General features: G+C 35.6%; 1 protein-coding gene across 1 annotated transcript in view; it reads left to right on the top strand.

The window, feature by feature from the left end:
• The window catches only part of LOC145982286 (uncharacterized), a 29,517-nt gene extending 9,962 nt beyond the window's left edge, over window positions 1–19,555 (top strand). The window contains exons 2-3 of the mRNA XM_083115855.1: window positions 7,840–8,243; window positions 18,335–19,555. Coding sequence (XP_082971981.1) covers window positions 7,870–8,243; window positions 18,335–19,436 — 1,476 coding nt within the window. The 5' untranslated portion in view covers window positions 7,840–7,869 and the 3' untranslated portion in view covers window positions 19,437–19,555. The remainder of the gene's footprint in view (window positions 1–7,839; window positions 8,244–18,334) is intronic.
• Window positions 19,556–22,191: the final 2,636 nt, after the last annotated feature.

Genomic DNA, 22,191 nt, shown 5'->3' with positions numbered 1-22,191 from the left:
CATGTGCTTGGTGTACAATTCTCCCCCAACTGTACACCCTCGACCCATGAACAATTTTAATTTGAAAATATAAAAACCTATGAAAATAATGTTGATGATTTTTCAAATTTTGCAACAATTTCAATTTTGTTCTTGCACAAATGAATGGGCTCCAGAATTCTGTAGTCTGCAGTATTTGGCAATTTTAGTTTTATAACCATTGATGCAAGGCTATCAATCCCGATTTAGTAGGGAAACTCCATTCCTTTCAATCCATGTCCCGACTTTTTTCGTCTCGGCTCGAACACTACGTGATATAAAGGAATACTCTTGCACCACTGCAAACATTGTACTGGTTATGTAGGACTTTCTGTGGAGTACTGTGCACATTTTAAAGAGTGTCTGAATTTTTTTTGTGAGTCAAAAACAGTTGTTTGACTAGGCGCGTACTCAGGAGGGCAAGGGGTCCATGGCATGGAAGAATATTATTTGTTCTATTAATGGGGATGATCTATCTTGTAATCCAATTTGGTTTCAGGTTGCCATTTTTAAGAAAGGATATCCTTATATTTGAAGGAACGAGCCATGAAATATTTTGATACAAAGCTACAAAAATAACATGGATAATTTTTAAGATTTTGCAAGAATTTAGATTTCCTTCTTGCATAAATGAATGGGTTGTCTCTGGATAGAGGCAGACTCCAGAAGTCTGCAGTCTACAATATTTAGTAATTTTAGTTTTATAACCATTTATGCGAAGCTACTAAATGTTCCAATTTGGTCTGGATAGTTCACCATATTTACTCCCTGTTTTCACTTTTTTTGAACTGCAGTCTTGATGAGAAAATGTCCTCTTTTTGTGGTTAATTCACATTCAGACATGTTCTTAATTATAAGGATAATTCCATAGCATTGGTGGTCACATTCAGGGTACAAATTCCCATGGTGGAAGGGGGATCTCCCACTTTCTCACCAACGATCTTGTCCTATTAAAATTTTTCCCCCATTAAAATTTTCCGAGGGTAAAATTTTGTGATGTAACAAGAAAGATAAGCAATTAGTTTGGACTTCAAACATACTTTACTAAGAATAACAATCATAAACACATACAAAGAAGGAATAACAAACAATGATGTCTGCATGTGGATGAATGTTGCATACAATTTTTGTTTTCTGTCTCTCTTTCTTTAGGGCTGGTAACAGCATGGGGTAAAAACGTACTTCTACAGTCATAGATAAGATTTTAAAATTATATCAAATTGGACTAGTAAGAAATGGAGCCGTAGCTGCGAAGGTGGTTGTCATTGTCACCCTAGGCCACTGGAACATAGAAATTATACCGACCTGTTATTTCTCCTCCATTTCTTACCTCCTTTGTCGGGAATAAAACATAGTACTTACATGTTAATTTAATAGGAAACAAATGTCTTCTTAAAGTTTCTATTTTTTTGTCCCTCCACCTAGTTATCTTTAATTTGCAGTAGTGTGGGATGCACAACCGACTGTCTTTTTATTAGCCACATTTCTTTAATGCTATGTTTTCTTTTCACTGGATTCAACGGAAAAGAGTAAGTACTTAAAATTTCTACAATGTGTAAGCATGCCATCTAGGTAGGGCTGAGCTGCAAATTCGGCTCAGAGGATGCGAAAATCATTCTCGTCCTGGGCACTGAAAACTCTAGCTACAACTCTGATAAGGAAATATTTCCTTTCGAGAGGCCATTAATTATAAAAAACATAACACAATAAAAGCATGAAAATTTAGTTATAATTTTTAATAAAAAGCAATAATTAAATAGTATCTAACACTTATTAAAACATCTTCTAATTTCTTGACATTTTGAACCAGTCATTAAAGGAATTAATTTGCTAGTTTATAAATGTAGCAAATTAATTTGTTTACATATGTTTATAAATATAATTATATATAAATAAATTAATTAATGATATTAATTATTTTATAATTGACATATATTTCATGACAATTATTTTACACACACACACACACACACACATACATACATACATACATACATACATATATATATATATATATATATATATATATATATATATATATATATATATGGGTCAATCCATATGAAGTCATACAACATGGTTGCTTGACCATTTTTAAAAAAAGTTTATTTTTTGTGTAGTGTGAGCCTCATATATTGACAGTTCAGAACCCCTGTTATTTAATTTTTACTATCACCGATTTGAAGATGGCGGGCATTTTATTATCATGGCACACATCATTTTCTCCATTCGTAAGCATCAGTGGCAACTTTTTCAGCTCAGCTCTGGTAAGTCCTATGACAATGAGACAAAATCTGTGATGTTAAGCACATTATAGGCTACAATTATGTTTGTGTAATTTTCTAGATATTATTCCTTCATAATAAATTTTAAGGTCAAAATTGTGTATTTTAATCACTCAAAATGACATTTTTGGACATTTTTTTGGGGGCGGGAAGGCAGTTTGTTTGATACTTGAACTTTTTTGTGCAAGTATCTGTGTAGCAATAGAGTATGTCAAAATTATTTGAAGCTTGAGACATTAATATTTTTTTTTACAGGGTCATAAACATGTACTGTTTGTTAAAAAATTCCAAGTTCAGGGTTAAATATCTCTGGTGGGCATGTGTAATCTTGGGCTGTTCATGCTCATAAAGAAAACCCAAGCTGAACACGATTCTGATGTCCTCCATCAGTTGCAGTTCGTGGCCTTTCATTCCATTCTCTCACATAGCTAAGATTTTTTCAGCTGAGGTTTTCTTTAAGAGCATGATAAAGGTCACACAGTACTGATGCCTATGCATTCGTCCCCATAAAATGCCCTCAGTCTCAGATGAATGTCAATTTGTAGCACGTTTTCTGCGTTTAGAAACTTGATCACGGCACACTGCTTCAGGCGCTCTACCAACATTGAATGGTTACATGCTGCCATTTTCCTCGCTATAGTTCAGCACTCCCTGGCGATAGAAGTTTGAAACCTTTAATTGAGATGCGGGGAAAGTCTTATAAGTGCAATGTATGGTTGCTCAAAATCCAAAATGCATTTACAAGGTGACAAAGATAATAAAAACATAGGGAGGCTTTACTTTTCAGCATGCCCTCGTATATATACTTTATTGCAGAGCCATTTCAGGATTGTAATGTTGTTCATTGACATTCCAAATTATAGTTTGCATTATATATAATTTTAACACAAACCGTTAACAAGAAATGAAATTAGGCATACCATATTTAATGCAAAATATTGAATTTTTCACGAGTTTTGTATCTCTTAAACCAATTGAATCTCAAACTCAAAATTTTTACTGAAGTTACTTATCATGGAGTACTGTATTCTGTACAAATTTCAGATATTTAAACAACTGCCCACCAGAGATATTTAACCCTGAACTCTGATTTTTTTAACAAACAGTACATGTTTATGACCCTGTAGAAAAAAAAAGTATTAAAGTCTCAAGCTTCAAATAATTTTGACATACTCTATTGGTACACAGGTAGTTGCACAAAAAAGTTCAAGTGTCAAACAAACTGCCTTCCCCCCCTCAAAAAAAAGTTCGAAAATGTCATTTTGAGCAATTAAAATACACAATTTTGACCTTAAAATTTATTATGAAGGAATAATATTTAGAAAATTACACAGAAATATAATTGTAGCCTATAATGTGCTTAACATCACAGATTTTGTCTCATTGTCATAGGACTTACCAGAGCTGTGGTATATCTTGTGCTTTCATTTAGAATAATGTTTTTTTTTTAGTGAAGTGCAAAAATGAGCTGTAATTCTTTTTCATTTCCTCTTTTTTGCAGGTAAAGTACAGCAATAATCTTACTATCCGTTTTGATGAAATCTCCCTTGCAACAGCTCCTCACATTCCATAGCTTGCTGCCACTTGTCTGCCACTTGTACCTGGCTTTGCCAATTCACTGATACTCAATGTTATTGTCACTGTCACACAGTAAAGTTAAAACCATTCTAAAAAAACTTCCCAATAAAAGTCCAAATCTAGCAGATAAGTACTTTTTCAACCCAGAAGGTGTGTTCCACTTACAATGTGTTTGTTACTGCTTAAGCCCAGATCACATTGTTGCAACAATTGCTGCAATGTACTCTGAACACTCGTGGAGGGAAGGTGATGTAGAAGGCACTCTTTCTTTCTTTCCTCTAAGCAGCACCAAATAAGACAATTGTTGAATGTTTTGTTTAGAGAAAATACAGTCATACAAAGTATTTGATACCTTGTCAATAAAGGGACCAAGGAAGGTGTTTTTTAAGAAGAGAAAAGAAGGGAATATAGGCTGAAAAACTAGTCAATAAAGGGACCAGAAAGAGAAAAGTTTTAATATAGGAAGAAAGGGGAATATGGGCTTAAAATGTGAAAATAGAGAAGTGAAAATGATGTAATTTTGTTGGTGGAAGGTAATTATGAACGCTGTTGTTATTTATTTCATGATCGGTGTTGAAAAATAAGAAAAATGAATTCCCTTTAAAATCCGGTCTCTAATGATCAGACATGTAAATACTTCGTGGAATTGTATTTCTAAGTATAATTACTAATGAACATGATCCATGATTTGTGAAAATGTTTGTAAATAGCTTTGTACGTTTTGCATTGGTAGATGCTGAATGATTCGGATAACTCAAGCATTTGTACGCTACAGTACAAGACTGTGTAGTGTTGTTGTAACCTAATTAGCATTACATTCAATTTTGAAGATAGAATTACTGCGGTGTAATGTCAATGTTTTGAAGCAAAGAGCAATTGCACTTTGTATAAATTTCTTTATCTACTTCAATTGAGTTGGAGTAAAAATAACGTTTGAGTATAAACGTCGCGTGGCTATTAGCACATTGTACACTCAGGGGCATAATAATTTGGAGTTATTCTCAGAGTATCAAAACTTATTATTTCTTGCTTTATTTTTTTTTTAATATATTAATTCTCATTCTCCTGGAAAGATTTACACTTGTCTCTTTTTTTTGTAGTTGGTTTATAATAAACTATAGTAGTCTGTACACCTGCTTTCATGATTTTACCCGTGGTGCTTTTAGTTATTGTTATTTGTATACTAATTTGTGAATTCTCTTGCACACTTTAAACTGTAGGTCCAGTCCTGATGAGCCTTAGGGGTGGACTTAAAATGCAATGAACTCAATCAATCAGTCAATGACTCAAAGAAAAACCTGGAAAGTGCTCAGACTCAATGAGGATCTGACCACATCTAAAATATCTTGTGCCTGAACTTTGCAATGCCATAGGATGAGTATTTATGCTTTTAGGGGAGACCGGGGTAATTAGAACATGGGGTTATTGGAACATGTTAATGTAGAATAATTTAAAACGAAAAGACTGGTGTAATAACATTTCATACCTATGTACCTACACTAAACCTACATGCAGAAAATTTGTTATTGGAATAACTACACAAAAGTAAGTTTTATTTGACTTTTATTATACACCTGCAAAAAATGATGTGACGCATGTTTGGTGTTTCTCTGCTTCTGCATATACTGGATGTGAATGAAAGAACCCTTGCAAAATTTTCTTCACCCCTATAATAAAACATAAGGGCACACATCTTTTCATGTGAGTTTGGTTGTCTATGGGCATTTTGCCTGGTTTTTATAAGCAAAGTTCTTATTACCCCAAAAATTTCTCCAAAGGGGTTATTAGAACATTGCGTAATTTGCTTGATTTTGCTTGGGGTAATTAGAACAGTCATGGGGTAATAAGAACATCATCTTGAAATACCATGAATATGACAATAAAAATAATACATTGTCATAACAACATTTGAAAATGGTTAGGCTAAGTTCAAAGTTCCACATTTGTGCAATATTTATAATAATTTAGTCATAACAGTTATTTTTGACTGGCAATATGAAAAACAAATATCTTCAATCATATGTGTTCTTTCAGACAAGAAAGATATGATACATTCAAATTTATAATTAAATTTATTGAAATTGTGTACATTTGCATTGGCATCAAGGTTTATATACAAAGGTCGACTCTTTAAAATTGTACAATGTATAATATAATGTCATACTTGGTATTTTGTATCAACATTCAAAAAACGGTAATTGTAATCATTAGATAAGTATATTGTGATATACATAGTAAAATAGAATCAGAGGATGACGATGTAGTCCTATTCAAACTGGAAAAGTACTACGCTGTATATTACGAGCGAAAGTGGTATGTTGGTAGAATTATTAAAATCTCTAATGGCCAGTCTAAAGCGACAATCAAGTTTCTGGAGGAAAAAGAAACTGGCAAGTTCGATTGGCCACGAAGACCTGATGTTGAGGAAATTGATAGGAAGTTTATATTTTACGGACCTTTGGAGTTAAATGGAATCGGTCCATTTACCCTTCCATTGTATGACATCATTAAGAGCAAGTATGAAGCTTTCAAAAAAGAAATCAAACATTCAAATCAGTAGATCTACTGGTGCCAAACTGACAAATGTTAATATGGGTCAAGTGTTCTTTGGTGTAGCTTTTGTCATGTAGCCTATATTTTATGGTTTCATATATAATTGTTTTTTGAGACTGATAAGCTTAATTTCTGTATATATTAGTTTTTCACGACAGTTAAACCTGTTAGTGTAAGTTATCTTAAGTGTTTTTAGAAGTATTAGCACTACTTGTTACAAATTGGAGTAAGTTTTCCTCCAAAAAAGATGCTTTTTTGTACTTTTTCTAATTGATATACTAGATTGTACATGTAACTATTAGAAGTTTTTTCTTTACTACATTGTAGAATGGCCTGTAACCTTTCAAATAAATCATAGAACACTGATTTTCATTCACACATGTTTGCTTCACAGCTGGGAAATTGAACTTTATGAAAAAAGACGTTAACTTGGGATTTTATTTAAACAAGCATTGATAACTCCAGAAGAAGTAGAGCTATTGTGTTCAAATTTGCAGGATAAATGAGACATTTATATATGATGTTCTTATTACCCCAACAGCAATCTAAAGCTATTCAGTTGAAATTTCTAACTTATGTTCCATTAACCCCAAATGGGGTAATTGGAACAATTTTATGGTGTCATGACAATTTTTTTTTTTGGACGAGTATTTGCAATGCAGGTATGGTCATTATTTTTTTCAAAAATATACAAAAGATGTTCTTTGAAATGGTAGAAATTTTTAAAAAATCCATCAGTAACTTTCTGAGTAATTTACAGTGGAACTTCTACAGGCTGTTTCCTGTTCTAATTACCCCGGTCTCCCCTACATAACAAGCATCTCCGTGCAAATTTATTTTGGAGAATTCCCCTTCAAGAACAACTCTGACTTTATATTTCTCCATCATACTGCTTCCATGTTCATTCGTCTAACAGCAAATCTAGATGAAGCACAGGGCATGAATTTTCTTATGTGAAACAGGTTGAGGCTAATGTTTATTGAACAAACCATGTTTAAACCCAAATTGGTGTGTATTTTTTTTAGAATAGCTATTTACAGGGCCACACATTCAGAAGATAATACTGAATTTGAGCCCAAATCTAGAAGATTGGAAACATCACTACCTTCTAGTAATTTTTACATTGTTTAAGTTTTGATTTGAACCTTAATAATGGTGTCCCAAATCACAGTTGAATTCCAGATGATTTTATTTTTTATTCTTTTGTGAAATCAGAAGGTAACATTAATATTGTGGATGATACAGACTTAGGAATCCATGAATGTGTTGCATAATTCTAAAATCCTCTGTTTGATTGCCAGTTGACTTCTTCTCTTTCAAAAGTGTGTGTTTGTGGGTGTGTTGTATTGTACTTTGTCTTCAATTGGAACACCATCTGAAGTTCCTGTGTAAAATATATTTTCAGATTTCAAGTGCCTCCCCCTCATCATCACAGATGGAATCTGTCCCTTTGGCCCCACTACTGAAGGTAGAACCTGACCTCATGACGTGTTCAGTAAGGAGTGAGTCCCAAGACCCTCTTCATGACGAGTCTGTTGGAAACACTTGGCAGCCATCATTATCATCAGTTAATAAATCTGAACCAAAGGAGGAACAAATGAAAGTCGAAGAGCCAGGGGATGTTGCTGATAGCTACTTTCACGTATATTTGCACTCTGGTTCTGGGATGGGTGAATTCTTGCCAGAGGACAAACAGTTTGGTGCTGTTGCATTCAACAGTAATGAGAGTGACAATGTTAAAGTAGAGTCTGTAGATGTGAAGAGTGAAATCTCAATTCAAGATAAATGTCAAGCTGCAGAGACACAAAGGTGAGTGCATGTAGTATTTTCAAATGAATACCACAATACTTTCATCAGGGGGAAAAAAATACAGGGCACCCAGTTGCCATAGTGCCTGAAAATTTTCACCAGCTGCCGGAATTTTCAAATTCAGTTAAAAAAAAATATATATATATTTACAATATTTCGAGTTCACTTACAAAAATGTCCATTACCTTTTTTTTAAAAAAAAATAACAAGTACAGTATATTTTTTAAAGTTCTTATATATTTTCTGTATCACGTGTAAAATTAAATCTGAATAATTCACATGCCACTATACATTTTTGCACTGTTGCCACAGTAGCTCTGATGTTAGGGCATCTGACTATCTGGTGGGGAGAACCACGATTTTTTCCACCTGTTCAAGTGGCTCCAGCACCCACCCAGCATCCTATAAAGTGGGAACCTCGAGAAAAAACTGGGGGGTAAAGGTAGCCAGGGGCATGGTGCTGATTACATCACACTATGACATCCCCATGTATTTTGCCTCTATATAGGAAGCAAATTATGTGTGAACATCGTACCACGCAGTGGATAGTTAGACTGAGCCCCCATATTCCTAGAGTCATACAACTAGAAACTCACCCGGTATATTACAGGAGTAGAATAATACAGGCCACCCAGTCGTCATGGCACCTAAAAATGTTCACCTGGTGCCTGAATTGTCAAATTCAATTTTAAATTACTTTTTTTTTAAATCTCAAGTTCGCTTATGGAAATTTCCATTATTTTTTTTAAAAAAATAACGACCTAGTAGTGAGAGCAATAGACCATACCAAGTATTTGTAAATTACAAGCAAAGGTATCTTTTCAATTTCATGTTTATTACAACCAAAGCATTAGCAAGTAAATAGTAATTACTAATAACAAGAATTCTAACATCATTAACGTTTCTATAAATAACCAGCAAATAACGTAAACTTCTTGACACCTAGATTGAGTTTTCACCCCACCTGTATATGTTGAATTAGGACGATATTAATTCTTTACATTAAAACACGTAATATTATTAGCCATAAAAAAGCCATGGAAGTTTTAATTTAAGAAAAAAAAATAAGCTTCCTATTTTAAGTAGGTTAGTTTTAGCCCTAATGGCCGATAAGTAGACTAACGCAAATTAAGTTATTAATTAATTCATAGTTTAATAGAAATTCTTAACTGTAGTAGAATTTTCCCTCAGTGTGTGTTTGTGTGTGTGTGCGTGTGTGTGGCTTCGCCACCCAAGACCAAGTGGTCGAGCAATTCTCCTTCCTCGGAAACGAGGCCTTGAGATTACGTAGCATGATGTGAGAGCATGTGATGTAGCGTTGCCAAGTTTATCGTACAGCTATGAAATGGAGGGGAGGTTCCCCCCAAGATGAAGAAAGTGTGGGGCCCTAACTCCACACACCTATATGCCTTCATGGCATGGTGCAAAGCACAGGGGAGCACTTTACCTTTTTTACCTTTACTCTTGCTAGAATGTAGAGTCGGCCATACATTAGAATGTATTGCATAGTTATCCATGCTGTTACTTGTAGAACCTTCTGCCGGACCCTGTGGCTGAGTGGTTAGCACATCGTGCTGCGACGCCAAGGGTCCCGGGTTCGAATCCCGCTCGGGCATGGTTGTTTGTCAATGTCCATTCATCAATTTCATCATTTCATCACTCATCCCCATCTTCGCAAATTAGCCAAGAGGCACAAAACGTGAAGTAAAATAAAATATATCAAATAAAAAATCGTAGAACCTTCTTTAGGAAGACCACTCCTGCAAAAATTAATTACTTTCAATTCAACCGCGGTGGCTCAGTCGGTAACGCGTCTGACTATCATGCTCAAGGTCCCGGGTTCAATCCCCGGCCGGTTCAAAACCGGGAACTTTTCTAACGATGGAAGCGGCCGCGGTGCCCACCCTGAACACATCACCCCACTCACGACCGGATCAAGAAAGTGTGAGGCGTTACCCCCACACCCCCTATACGCCTTCATGGTGTGGTGCTATGCACAGGGGAGCACTTTACCTTTTTTTTTTCCAATATTGTATTAATTAATAAATTGAATGTTTTGAGATCATATTTAAAAATGTGTAGCTCTATCTTAGTTGGATTAATGGCTTCTTTTCAACTGCATTTGGAAAAAAGGTGGCTCTTGAGAAAAAGGGCCTGAATTGTTTTAAGTTTTTCCTACCCATGGCTTTCATCATTCTCCCTGAAAAAATTGTTCACCTTGAATGTTTAGTTGTACTCAAAATTGCTTCTTATATATGTGAAGAGGCATTGAGTTCCATGCAAACAGCTATTAAACAATGAGGTATGGATTTCAAGTCCTCCTGCCTCCGATCTTTGAAAACAAAATATGGAAGCCTGGCAAGAAGTAGCGTGATGCTGATGACCATCCATACCCTTGCAAGAAAGTGTAAAGTTTTGTTTTAATTTTTTTGTTTTACATATGAATATTCTGTAGTTTCTATTCACAAAGATGCATTACAACAAAGTAGTGAATGTTATTGTGTGGTCATAGATTACTTATTATGCGATGTAATGTAGATTGATGTTCTTGCATGAGTGACCTTGCTGTGGTACGAATTGTGGTGAATCCTGTGCATCAGAGTGTCTGCAATGCTGATAGTAATTTTATATTTGTTAAAAGTCTTACATTTAATACTGTTAAAATTTCCATGTATTTTTTGGTTTTGTTTGTGCACATATCAGGATAATTTGTTTAAAAGAAATGTGAAAGTTCTCTGGGATACAATGAATTGGGCAAAGTCTTGTCACATAGATACTGGCACATGTTGATGGAATTCCTTCAGCATATCACTGAATGATAACCTGATCACCAGGAAATGGATATATATGTAGTAAAAACGTGCTAAATATGTAAATACATATTTAGTTGTTTTCACCAAAATATGGAAATAAATGTGGGCGTAAAATTGTAAATAAAATACCTCTTTAACAATATAAAACACTATGCATGTAATTCTTGAGTTTTAAAACAATTGATTAAACTTCTATCAACATTGTAACTATTATTGTGACTGTTTTGAAGAGAAAGCAGAAGCGAATCCTGTGTGCCACAAAATTGTTGCTGTCAGCCACGTAACTATATTGAGGATGGAGTTAGCAAAGGGCTCCTCAACTTGAGACTCTCTTCCAATGTTGTCAAAATAATATTTGTAACAACCAGGAGCTGATGCTTAAGCCCTCATTCTCTATTGTTGACAACAATTGTAAATAAATTGTTCGTATGACAGAAAACTTGTAATTAACGGAGTTAGAGGAAATCAAAAAGGTTGTAAATTTTGGTTTGTTTAACGTCACTTCATACTTTGTCAGTTATTTTCAATAAATTCAGCCAACCCTTTCAGTTACACGGGGACATGTATTTATTGCATGAATATGGAGTATATATTGAGAAATGTTCTGAAATATGGGAATATGTAAAAATAACTCAAATATGTAAAATATCAGCCAGAATCTAATATTAAATCTGAATTTTTAGCGTGTTTTTTGATGTGCAAAGATAATACAAAATAAAACTGATTTCAGCTTCATACATAAATATGTATTTACATATAAATCCGTTCCCTGGTGATCACATTTGTGTGGCCAAGTTTGTGGAACGTCGTTAATTTACCACATGGCACATCTCATGTCTGCAACGATATAACAGAAAATACATCTTAGTTGACTGCCCTGAAAATCTTCAAAGTCCATAATTCGTAAACTTGGTAACAATGCACTTCAGTGTCAGCTGAGAGTAGCGAACTTCGGAGCAGGTCCCTCAACTAGATAAAAATGCTGTAGTGAAAACTCTGCACATTTCATGAACTTAGAAAGTGAGAATTGCTAATGAAATAAGCTGTCAACAAGAAATAGTAAAATGGATCAAGAATCTTGGAGAATTTTTACGATTCTGTATTCTCGATTTGAAATCACAAATTTATGTAAGGTTTGAAACACTGAATCGGGTTTTGCTCCACCTGTAAGATATAACGATTTGAGCAGAAAGAGGCAAATTTCTGAATTTAGGCAACATTTGATTGACAATTCGTGGGAGGATTCTGAAGAAATATATTTTCTATAACCTGTAGAGAAAATGTGAAACAGGCAGGTTGATGTAGTTTATTCTGAGGCATTAACTGTAGGGTAAATAGGATGTCATATAGTACAGAAGCAGGATCTACTATGCATAGTTGGTTGGTTGATTTGGTGTTTTCAGTCCACTTTAGGATAATTGGGACTAAACCTACAGTTTAAAGTGGTATCTTAACCACTATGTGCCTCCACCAGGTATCAAACCCGAGACACCTTGATTACAAGGCATTGACACTACCACTATGCCATAGGGGAGGCAGTTACTACACATAGCACTTCACTACTGGATACATGCTATGCACAGAGACCTTTATCCCAGGAAATTATTGTAAGATTCAAAATTGGCAAAGTGCAATTCTTACATTTTTTTTTAACAAATAATGTCTTACATAACAATCAACAGAAACTTCAATCAAATTTACAGCTAACTTTTAATTATTTTTGCAAGAATCAGTTTCATGAAATACATTTCCTTGTGAACAATTCATCAAGCAAATTAATCCCCTTTATAGTCGATGTACCAAGTGGCCAAAATCATGAATTCAGTATAATTTGGGGGTACTAATTTTCCTTTATGCAACAGTTATATGGGTGTGTAAGAATACTAAAAAAACATGATTGCCATCTCAAGGTAGTAGCTAATAGAAATGGCAGCCAATCCAAGATGGCAGATGTTGATATTTAAAAAAAAACGATTATCTCTGAAACCAGTGGCCCGATTTCAATGATATTCTTTTTCAAATTAAAGGTTAATATGTGTTCTGTATTTAATGTTACCTTTGGTTTTCGATAGGAGTAACCATTAAGTAGTTAATCATGGATTATTAAAACAAATTCATATCTTTTACTATTAATATTATGTTTATAATTAATTTATTAATAATTCAGGCATCTGAGAAGAAAATGTTCCAAAACAAATATTGTAGCGTAAACACGTACCATTAATTTGGCATAGTACACTTGCTGGTTTTAAGGGAATAGATATAGTCAAGGCATGGGAGTATGTTAGATGGTTTAATCTGTGTACGGGGTTTAACTATTTTGGGGGAAACTGGAGGATATACATTCAAAAAGAAGGGCTAGCAATGGGGAACCCAGTCTCAGGAATTGTCTCGAGTATATTTATGCACTTTATCAAAAAGACAGCACTTAGCCTCATAGACAGGGGAATTAAGTTCTACGGCAGATAGGTAGACGATATCCTTGTTATTGGGGAGGGAGAGGAGGTAGAGAAACTATTCGAAACCTTAGGGGAACAAGAGGAAAGGATAAAATTTACTTAAGAAGAGATGAATGACCATAAGATTAGTCTCTTAGACCTGGCAATTCAACTAGAGGGAAAGAAAATTTACACAGGGGTTCATCATAAGGCATTATCGGGAGATCTATATATCGACAACGAATCGGCCCATGCTAACAGGACAAAGAATAACGTATTTCAAAACTTCTTTCTGTGGGTTCACAGATTATGTAACAACCAAGCTGATTTGCGTAAAGAAATCGAATGGGCAATGAGAATTTGAAAGAGGAACGGATACAGAGAGGAGGAGTTAAAAGGGGAATTTAAGTAAAGCTAATGTCACATATGGGAAAGAATTGGAAAGGAGTAAACTGAAGAAAGACTGAAAAGAAGAAGTTAGAGATGAAGAGGGGGAATTGAAATATATAGGCATTCTGTACTTTCCCGGAATATCGGAGAAAATCGATAGACTTGTAAGAGGAAATGGTGTAAGGTGTGGGATGAGAGCTCCAAAAACTTAGAAAAGCATTTCACGGGGTATAAGAAAGATAGAAAAGAGAAAGAAATAAACGAGGGAGGGATGAAGGGTGTGTATGGAATAGTTTGCCAATGCGGCAAGGAATATGTGGGCCAAACAGGAAGAAGCATGAATGTTCGGTGGAGAGAGCATGACAGGGATATAAGGGAGGGAGTTCCCAAGATGGGGCTCTCTGAACATATCCTTGGCGAAGGCCACGTAATCGCCAAACGGAAAGTGCTTAGGGAAGAGGAAAAACTTCTAAGAAGGAATGTATATGAAGGGTCCTCAACAGGCCTCACTTAATGGCTGCAGCCCAAGTGTAAATGACCAGAACCTGCAAAAAGTGAAAGAAAAAGAAAAAAACTCAGAAAAAAGCCAAAAACCACCTTCCCACAAATGAGAAGAGGATCCAAGACTATGGTTAGGGACACCATTTGTACCAGGCCTTTCCACCAAACTCAGACGCATCTTGGAAAAACGTAACTACAGAATAGCATATAAACCCGGAAAATCCATAAGACAAAACTTAGCAGGCTTCAAAACGTACGACAAAGACCCCTTCACAAACTCTGGCATCTACAGCATCAAATGTGAATGCAACCAAAAATACATAGGACAATACAGAAGACCCATCAAAGACCGGTTCGCCGACTACCTAGGATATATACGCAGAAAAGAAAGTTCTTCGGGATTATCCAAACGTCTTAGAAACCAACCATCAACTTCCACAGGATTGCGTTTCCTTCATTGCACATGCAAAAGGAAAAATAGAACGTGACGTTAAGGAAGGGGTACACATGAACAAAAACACTAATAATCTCAATGACAATTTATGCGGAAATCTTTATTCTTCTTGGTACAACACAGTAAAACTCAAAAATCCATCTCCTCCAACCAACATTCCAAACACAACAAGACCTACCAACACTGCAAGACCGCAAGGACATCTGCCGACGAACACAGGAAGTAACGCCAGTGCAACGACAACCGCGTCTACTCCATCTGTCCTCGACCAGCCCTGAAGATGACTCCGTGAAGGAGTCGAAAGCTTGGAAGAACTCCTAAGTGTTTTTTATCGTGATGTTAGTGTGTGATTTTAGTGTTTTAACAATAATATTATTATCACCATCATCACTTGTTGTTGTTATTGTACTAACTAGCTATGAATTTTGTTTAAATTTTACCAATCTTCATGGAATAATGTTATTGATTGACTGAAAATAAAATTGTGTATGCGTCAGCACTTAGGCTATTTGCAACCATCACATTCTAAGGGGGCCAAGCCCTTAAAAGTACAGAAAATCAATCGATGCTATATTGGGCAAAACACAGGACATCATGCAACCATACAGAGGTGGCTTAATGTTACATTGTTGCCTTGTAATCAAGGGGCCCTGGGTTTGATACCCTGTGGAGGCACATAGTGGTCCGGATCCCACTTTAAACTGTAGATCCTGTCCCGATTATCCTACCTGTGCATAAAAGTGGACTTTAAACAAAACCTCAAACTCAATTTATTCTTTGTTTTTGTGACTAATAACTGCTACATGTGAAGCAAAAAGAATAACAGATATTTACTCACTGGATGAGACATTTTAACATGCACATTGAAACTTATTGAAATTCAAAATAGAAAATACTGACTGATTGCTCCCGGACCTTACACTGAGCCAAAGATAAAAAGATCTTGCGGGACACGATTTGAGAGAGAGAGAGAGAGAGAGAGAGAGAGATGAGGCTTCTAGCACTGTTAAGTACTGATGAAAGGCACAAAACACTACCCTATTTGTAAGAGCCAAACTCTGTTCCCCATTGGAAATATGAAGGGGCATACAGGAGGGGTCTGTGAAAATGGGAAGTGACCTTGACATGGCCAGTCCCAGAGCATTCCGCTTGTAAAAATAAATCCAAAAATGTATGTTCCATGTAGCCATGTAGCGGAGATCACCTGGTGACAAAGTTAAAGAATCTTTCTCTCAGGTCAAAAACCACGCAAAAGCATAACTTCCTCGGAGCCAAATCTGTTTGTTTTTTTTAATATATATTTTCATCAAATCATGTTTATACACTTTTAAGTGATTACAAAAAGAGTCTTGTATTGTTTGTCGAATATTCAGTTATTGAAAAACACCATGTGTCCTGTGGGACAATGGGTCTCAAACACCCTAAAATCCCCTCATAATATATGAAAAAAATGAAATTTCTATAGAACACCCCAAAGTATTTCGTTATTAAACATTATTGATGCGAACAATAAATTGTGAAATTTGCATAAGGAAGCATCGACACTGTAATGTTGGAATCACATATGATTTTCCATTCATAACTAATGATTCCAAAAGTGGTTTCGAGATAAAGAAGGAATAAAAATATAAACAATATTATGGGGAACAATAACATATAACAAGAATGAATTTGTACTACTAAGAACTTTTATGTTAAGATAAGGGTATATCTATTCCATGTTGCCATGATAATGTTTTGGAAGTAGGACTTCACACATTTCCGATATTAGATAATGGCCGTAGTTAGAATCATGCGATCAGAACCACCCTTCAGTTGACTTTAGCACCCCGCAGAAGACAATTTTTCTGCAGGGGAAGAGATCCGCTTGAGAGAACAATCACACCAAAGGTGAAATACATATTTGACCTAATATGTGTTGAATTATTGACTTTCTTATTTGTTGGGGAATGGAATAGGGTCAGTCTGGCTGATGATGCATCACCCCTGTGGCATCCTCTGGGGAAAGGCCCAGAGTCATTGTTGGTAAAACAATGGTAAATCAGTTCACATATCATCCTCGGAAAGTCAATCCTTTGTCTCCTGTGCATTTTTCTCTAGCTTTTTACTGTTCAATTTCAATTTTTAATACATAAATAGATAATATTCTCATGAAACACAAATGAATGTTATTTAAATTTACATGTACATTAGACTCCAAAATATACAGCAGTGTAAAATCAAGCTTGAGACCCATTGTGTCCACATTGTCTCATTGGTCAGCTAGAAAAATTAAAATATTTGTAATTTTGATTTAAAAACTGTATTTCACTAATTATTATAGTTACTAGTGTGAATAATATACAATCATAGTGATTGTAAGTCGTAGTGAACATTATGTACACCATTAGCACTCAGTGGCCAGAGTGTTCGGGAAATTTCAAATATTTCTCATCCCGAATGTTGAGATTAATAAGATTTTCCGTGCCACTCTCATCCTGACAGAAAATCTCTGTACTTCACACCCCTAGCTGCCTGAAAGCAAGCTACAGACCCATCGTGTTCTATTGGACACATGAATGAAGACAATGCAAATTTTCAAACCATTAATAATATCGGAATTTTGAAAGCACTTAGAGTAATATCTAGCTATTACTAATAGGCTTAGAGAATTAATAGGTATGTTGGATAAAACATAAGTTACCAGCGCAATTAGCATATTTTCTATGGCTTGTATCACTTATCATGATCACAGTGCAACATGCACCACTATTTTATCAATGAATAACGTAGAACAAAGTTTTTGCTCTACTCCTTTCAGTCTCAGATGACTGCTTTATAGCTAACTTCTAACAACATTCTGATGTGTTGTCAACAACAGCAGGTCTCAATCAAAAAGGAGTGCATGTTTTGACCTAGGAAACCCTGCACCCTTTGACTTGAAATACAATTCCATATCATTGTTTTCGTGTTTAACTATAGCTCTAAAATGTAGCTATCAGAAATATTTGATTTGTATGATGTGTTTATTATTGGATAACATTGAAAATTTATGTGATTTATTTACAATTTTTGGAAAACAATAGAAAGGTCAGGTTGAGAGATACTATGTAATAGGGAATCAGAAAGTATGAATAGTTTTCACTTAGCAATGCTCATGTATTCTAGTGTAATGCATTTAGCTGGAAATTCCAAATATCACACAAGAATATTCATGGACTCCCATTCTTACAAAAAAAAAAGACCTTAAAAGTAAAAAATATTATATATAATATACTCATCTTGGCATGTTCTGAAGGAGCACCTTTTCTTTTGTTATATCATGTTCATGGTGTATTACTACAGCTTACAAGTACACAGTACTGGAAGTTACGTGGAATTAAAGTTTTATTCTTCAGTATTGTAGCATATCGAACTCTAGAGCAAATGCATTGTAGAACTGAGGACGTTAATGTAACCCATTTTTTCTGAAATATTCCTATGTAAATTTTCTTAAACACGTCTGTCTTCTTCCAGGTTATCACAGGAATTGCCGTCGATTCGAAGTGAATTTCAACAGATAAAAATTGATAGTCATGTAAATTCATATCTTAGAGAGACTAACTTTGATGCAAATAAGAACTCCGGATCCCAATCGCTACCAATGAGATCTCCTATCTGCAGCTCAATACTGCCAACAACATTCTGCTCTGGGACAAATAATAGTGGAACCAATTTAGAATCTACAAGGGAAACAGAATATACAAAATCTTCAAACTCTACTGTTTGCAACAATGGCAGCAATTTGTTTGATCACAAATATGAACTTGTGGTTCACATGCAAAATTATAGTAGTGAAAAATCTTTTGTGTGTTCAACGTGTAACAAATCATTTGCACATAAGAAACATCTTAGACGACATTTAATAATTCATACTGCAGATAAACCCTATATGTGTTCAACATGTAACAAATCATTTGCACAGAGAGGAGGCCTTAGACGACATTTAGTAATTCATACTGCATATAAACCCTATGTGTGTCCAACTTGTAACAAATCATTTTCACGTGAAGAACACCTTAGAAAACATTTAGTTATTCATACTGGAAATAAACCCTATGTGTGTTCAACATGTAACAAATCATTTGCACGTGAGGAATATCTTAGACGACATTTAGTAATTCATACTGCATATAAACCCTATGTGTGTTCAACGTGTAACAAATCATTTGCACAGAGAGGAGGCCTTAGACGACATTTAGTAATTCATACTGCATATAAACCCTATGTGTGTTCAACTTGTAACAAATCATATTCGCTGAAACAACAACTTAGAGAGCATTTAATTATTCATACTGGAATTAAAACCCATGTGTGTTCAATTTGTAACAAATCATTTTCACGGAAAGATCGCCTTGGAAAACATTTAGTTATTCATACTGGAAATAAACCTTATGTGTGTTCAACGTGTAACAAATCATTTTCACAGAAAGAACACCTTAGAGAACATTTAATTATTCATACTGCAGATAAACTCTTTGGGTGTTCAGTGTGTAACAAATCATTTGCACAGAGAGGAAGCCTTAGAGAGCATTCAATTATGCATACTGGAATTAAACCCCATGTGTGTTCAACTTGAAACAAATCATTTGCACAGAGAGGAAGCCTTAGACGACATTCAATAATCCATACTTCAGATAAACCCTATGTGTGTTCAACTTGTAACAAATCATTTTCACGGAAGGAACACCTTAGAGAACATTTGATTATTCATACTGGAGATAGACCCTATGTGTGTTCAACGTGTAAGAAATCATTTGTACAGAAACAAGTTCTTGGACGACATTCATTAATTCATACTGGAGATAAACCCTAGGTGTGTTCAATATGTAACAAATCATTTGCACAAATGAGATATCTGAGACGACATTCCACAATTCATGCAGGAGAGAAGCCATATTTGTACTAAGCATGTAACATATCATTTAAAATAAAAAAGCCAATTCTTCAAATACATTCAAGGAATCATGTGTTTAGAACATGTATCTGACTTGCAATAAATACATTTTAATTAAATATTTCATAGTGGATAGAAGAAAATAGCTCCTTTACTTTACTGGATTGCCCTGACACAAGTGACCAATAGGAGTAAACTTGTTCTAGACTGGCATTCCAGATCTGCTCATGCCATCCTCGATGGCAGAGTGGTTACCATATCATGCTACGCTGCCAGGGGTTCTGGGTTTGAATCCTGGCCAGGGCATGGATGGTTGTAAGTGTCCATTCATCAATTTCATCATATCATATTTCATTACCATCCTTGCAAATTATCCAAAAGTGGCACGAAAAGCGAAGTAAAATTAAACCAATCAATCAATCAGATCTGCTCATCCGGCATGTAATAACATTGTCCACTTCTCAAAAACGATCTGACTGCTCTAAAATATTTATAAGTCCAGAAATCGTTAGTGTGGCAATCTAACACTTTAGAATCAGCTGAGAATAGCAGCTTTACAACATGCCCTGTATAGTAGGGCAGCTTAACGTCAAATTTCACGTTAATGTGGACACACCGGACAAAGGCACCAATTTTTTTTTCAGGTACTACGTAGGTGCTTAGCTTTCAATTTTTGATAGGAACCAACTCCTCCGTAGGCCATCTTGGATTTTATAGTGGCCATTTTGAAATATAGGTATATTATCAATATCTTGGCTTCTAAATCACTTAGGACCACAAACTTGGTGTCAGGGAATACAACTACACAATTTTTAAATGTATCATACTATATATCTATTCACTAATATATGTACCAATTACAAACTATTCACCTTTTCTATGAGAAGGCAGCTACGACCTCCATGATGAACCATGGGATGAATGTCGTGCGTTGAGCTACAGAATATCTAAACTCTGGACAGATACCCATTTTGGCAGTTGATGCACCATTGTATGCCCTAGCCAAGTTCACACAGTGGAAGTGGCCTCATACTCATGGAGAGGAAACGTTCATAGTAATGATGGGTGGCTTGCATATTGAGATGGCGATGTGGAAAATGTTTGGTGACTACTTGGAAGGATCAGGATGGACTTGCGCATTTGCTGAATCTGGTATTGCTTCATCAGGCACAACCAACTCTTTCCTTTCGGCCTTGCATGTGACTAGAACAAGACATTCTCACCAAGGGACAGCATTGGCTTTGGAAAAACTGCAGGAGGAAGCTTTCTTACTAACTGAAGGACCACACAATGATGAAATCAAGGTTTCATGGAGAAAAGCAATGGTAGAAAAGAGTCCTATATCCCAGTACTTTGACACGATTCTTAGCATGGAGCTCCTGGGCCTCATTTTCATCAGATCGCAGGGTGAGAGGAATTTTAATCTGTATGTGGAAAGCCTCGAGGCCCTGGCACCTTGGTTCTTCGCTCTCGACCATCTGAATCATGCACGATGGATCCCAATACACATCCGAGATTTGGAGAATCTTCCACTTTCCATTCTTGAGGAGTTTGAGCAGCAGGGTCACTGGATAATCCACAAAACCAAGAACCGATTCTCAAGTATACCAATCGACCAAGCACATAAGCAAAATAATAAGGTCGTCAAGGGTTCAGGAGGTGCTGTTGGTCTGGCCGAAAAGCCTTCAGTCTTCAGAAAATGGATGGTCTCAGGGCCTGAACAAGCTAGGTTATTGAAGGAGTTTCAAGATAACTACATCCCTAATCAAGACAAAAGTTATCATCATCATGAAGAGGGATTTGCCACACACAGAACATTTAAGGAACAATCATTGAGTCTATATACAGTCATGAAAGACTTTGGAAATCCCTTTATGGATGACAATGACGAGTTATTGACTCTTGACACACAAAATGTTTTAGATGAAAGTGTAGTAAATACGATGCGGAAAGTTCAGAGTGTAGGCCAGGATCAGTATGACAAGTATTGCAAATCAGTTATCAGTGATTGTACTCGCTCCATTCATGAACCAATAAAAAAAAACACTTCCTTTATTCAGAACTCCTATACAAAAGATAAGAGAAACATATCATTACTTAAGACTGATGTTTCTCTGTTCTCTCAACTGTACATAGTGATGCAGCATAGGGAGAGTGACATGACTACATTCTTCAGCCATGAGAATCATAATTTTCTCCCTTCACTATCTGAGGATGGAAGTCTGCCCTTCGGAAAGAAGTCCGATCTTCTGAACATTCTGAACAAGGATTCCCTAAATGATCCTCTTGATTATGTTGATGTGAAACTTCTCGATGGAGCCGCTGTTGTGCATTTCCTCTCCCCAACTACCAACATTTGATGATTATGCTGATTACGTATTCATTCCACCCATCAATAAACAATTAGAAAGCTGCAAACGAGTTGATGTAGTGTGGG

The sequence above is a fragment of the Lepisma saccharinum genome, unplaced genomic scaffold, assembly GCF_977018435.1.
Source record: "Lepisma saccharinum unplaced genomic scaffold, izLepSacc3.1 HAP1_SCAFFOLD_50, whole genome shotgun sequence".
Taxonomy (NCBI): Eukaryota; Metazoa; Arthropoda; class Insecta; order Zygentoma; family Lepismatidae; genus Lepisma; species Lepisma saccharinum.
The sequence above is the reverse complement of the archived record's forward strand: the minus strand, read 5'-3'. Positions and strand labels throughout refer to the sequence as shown.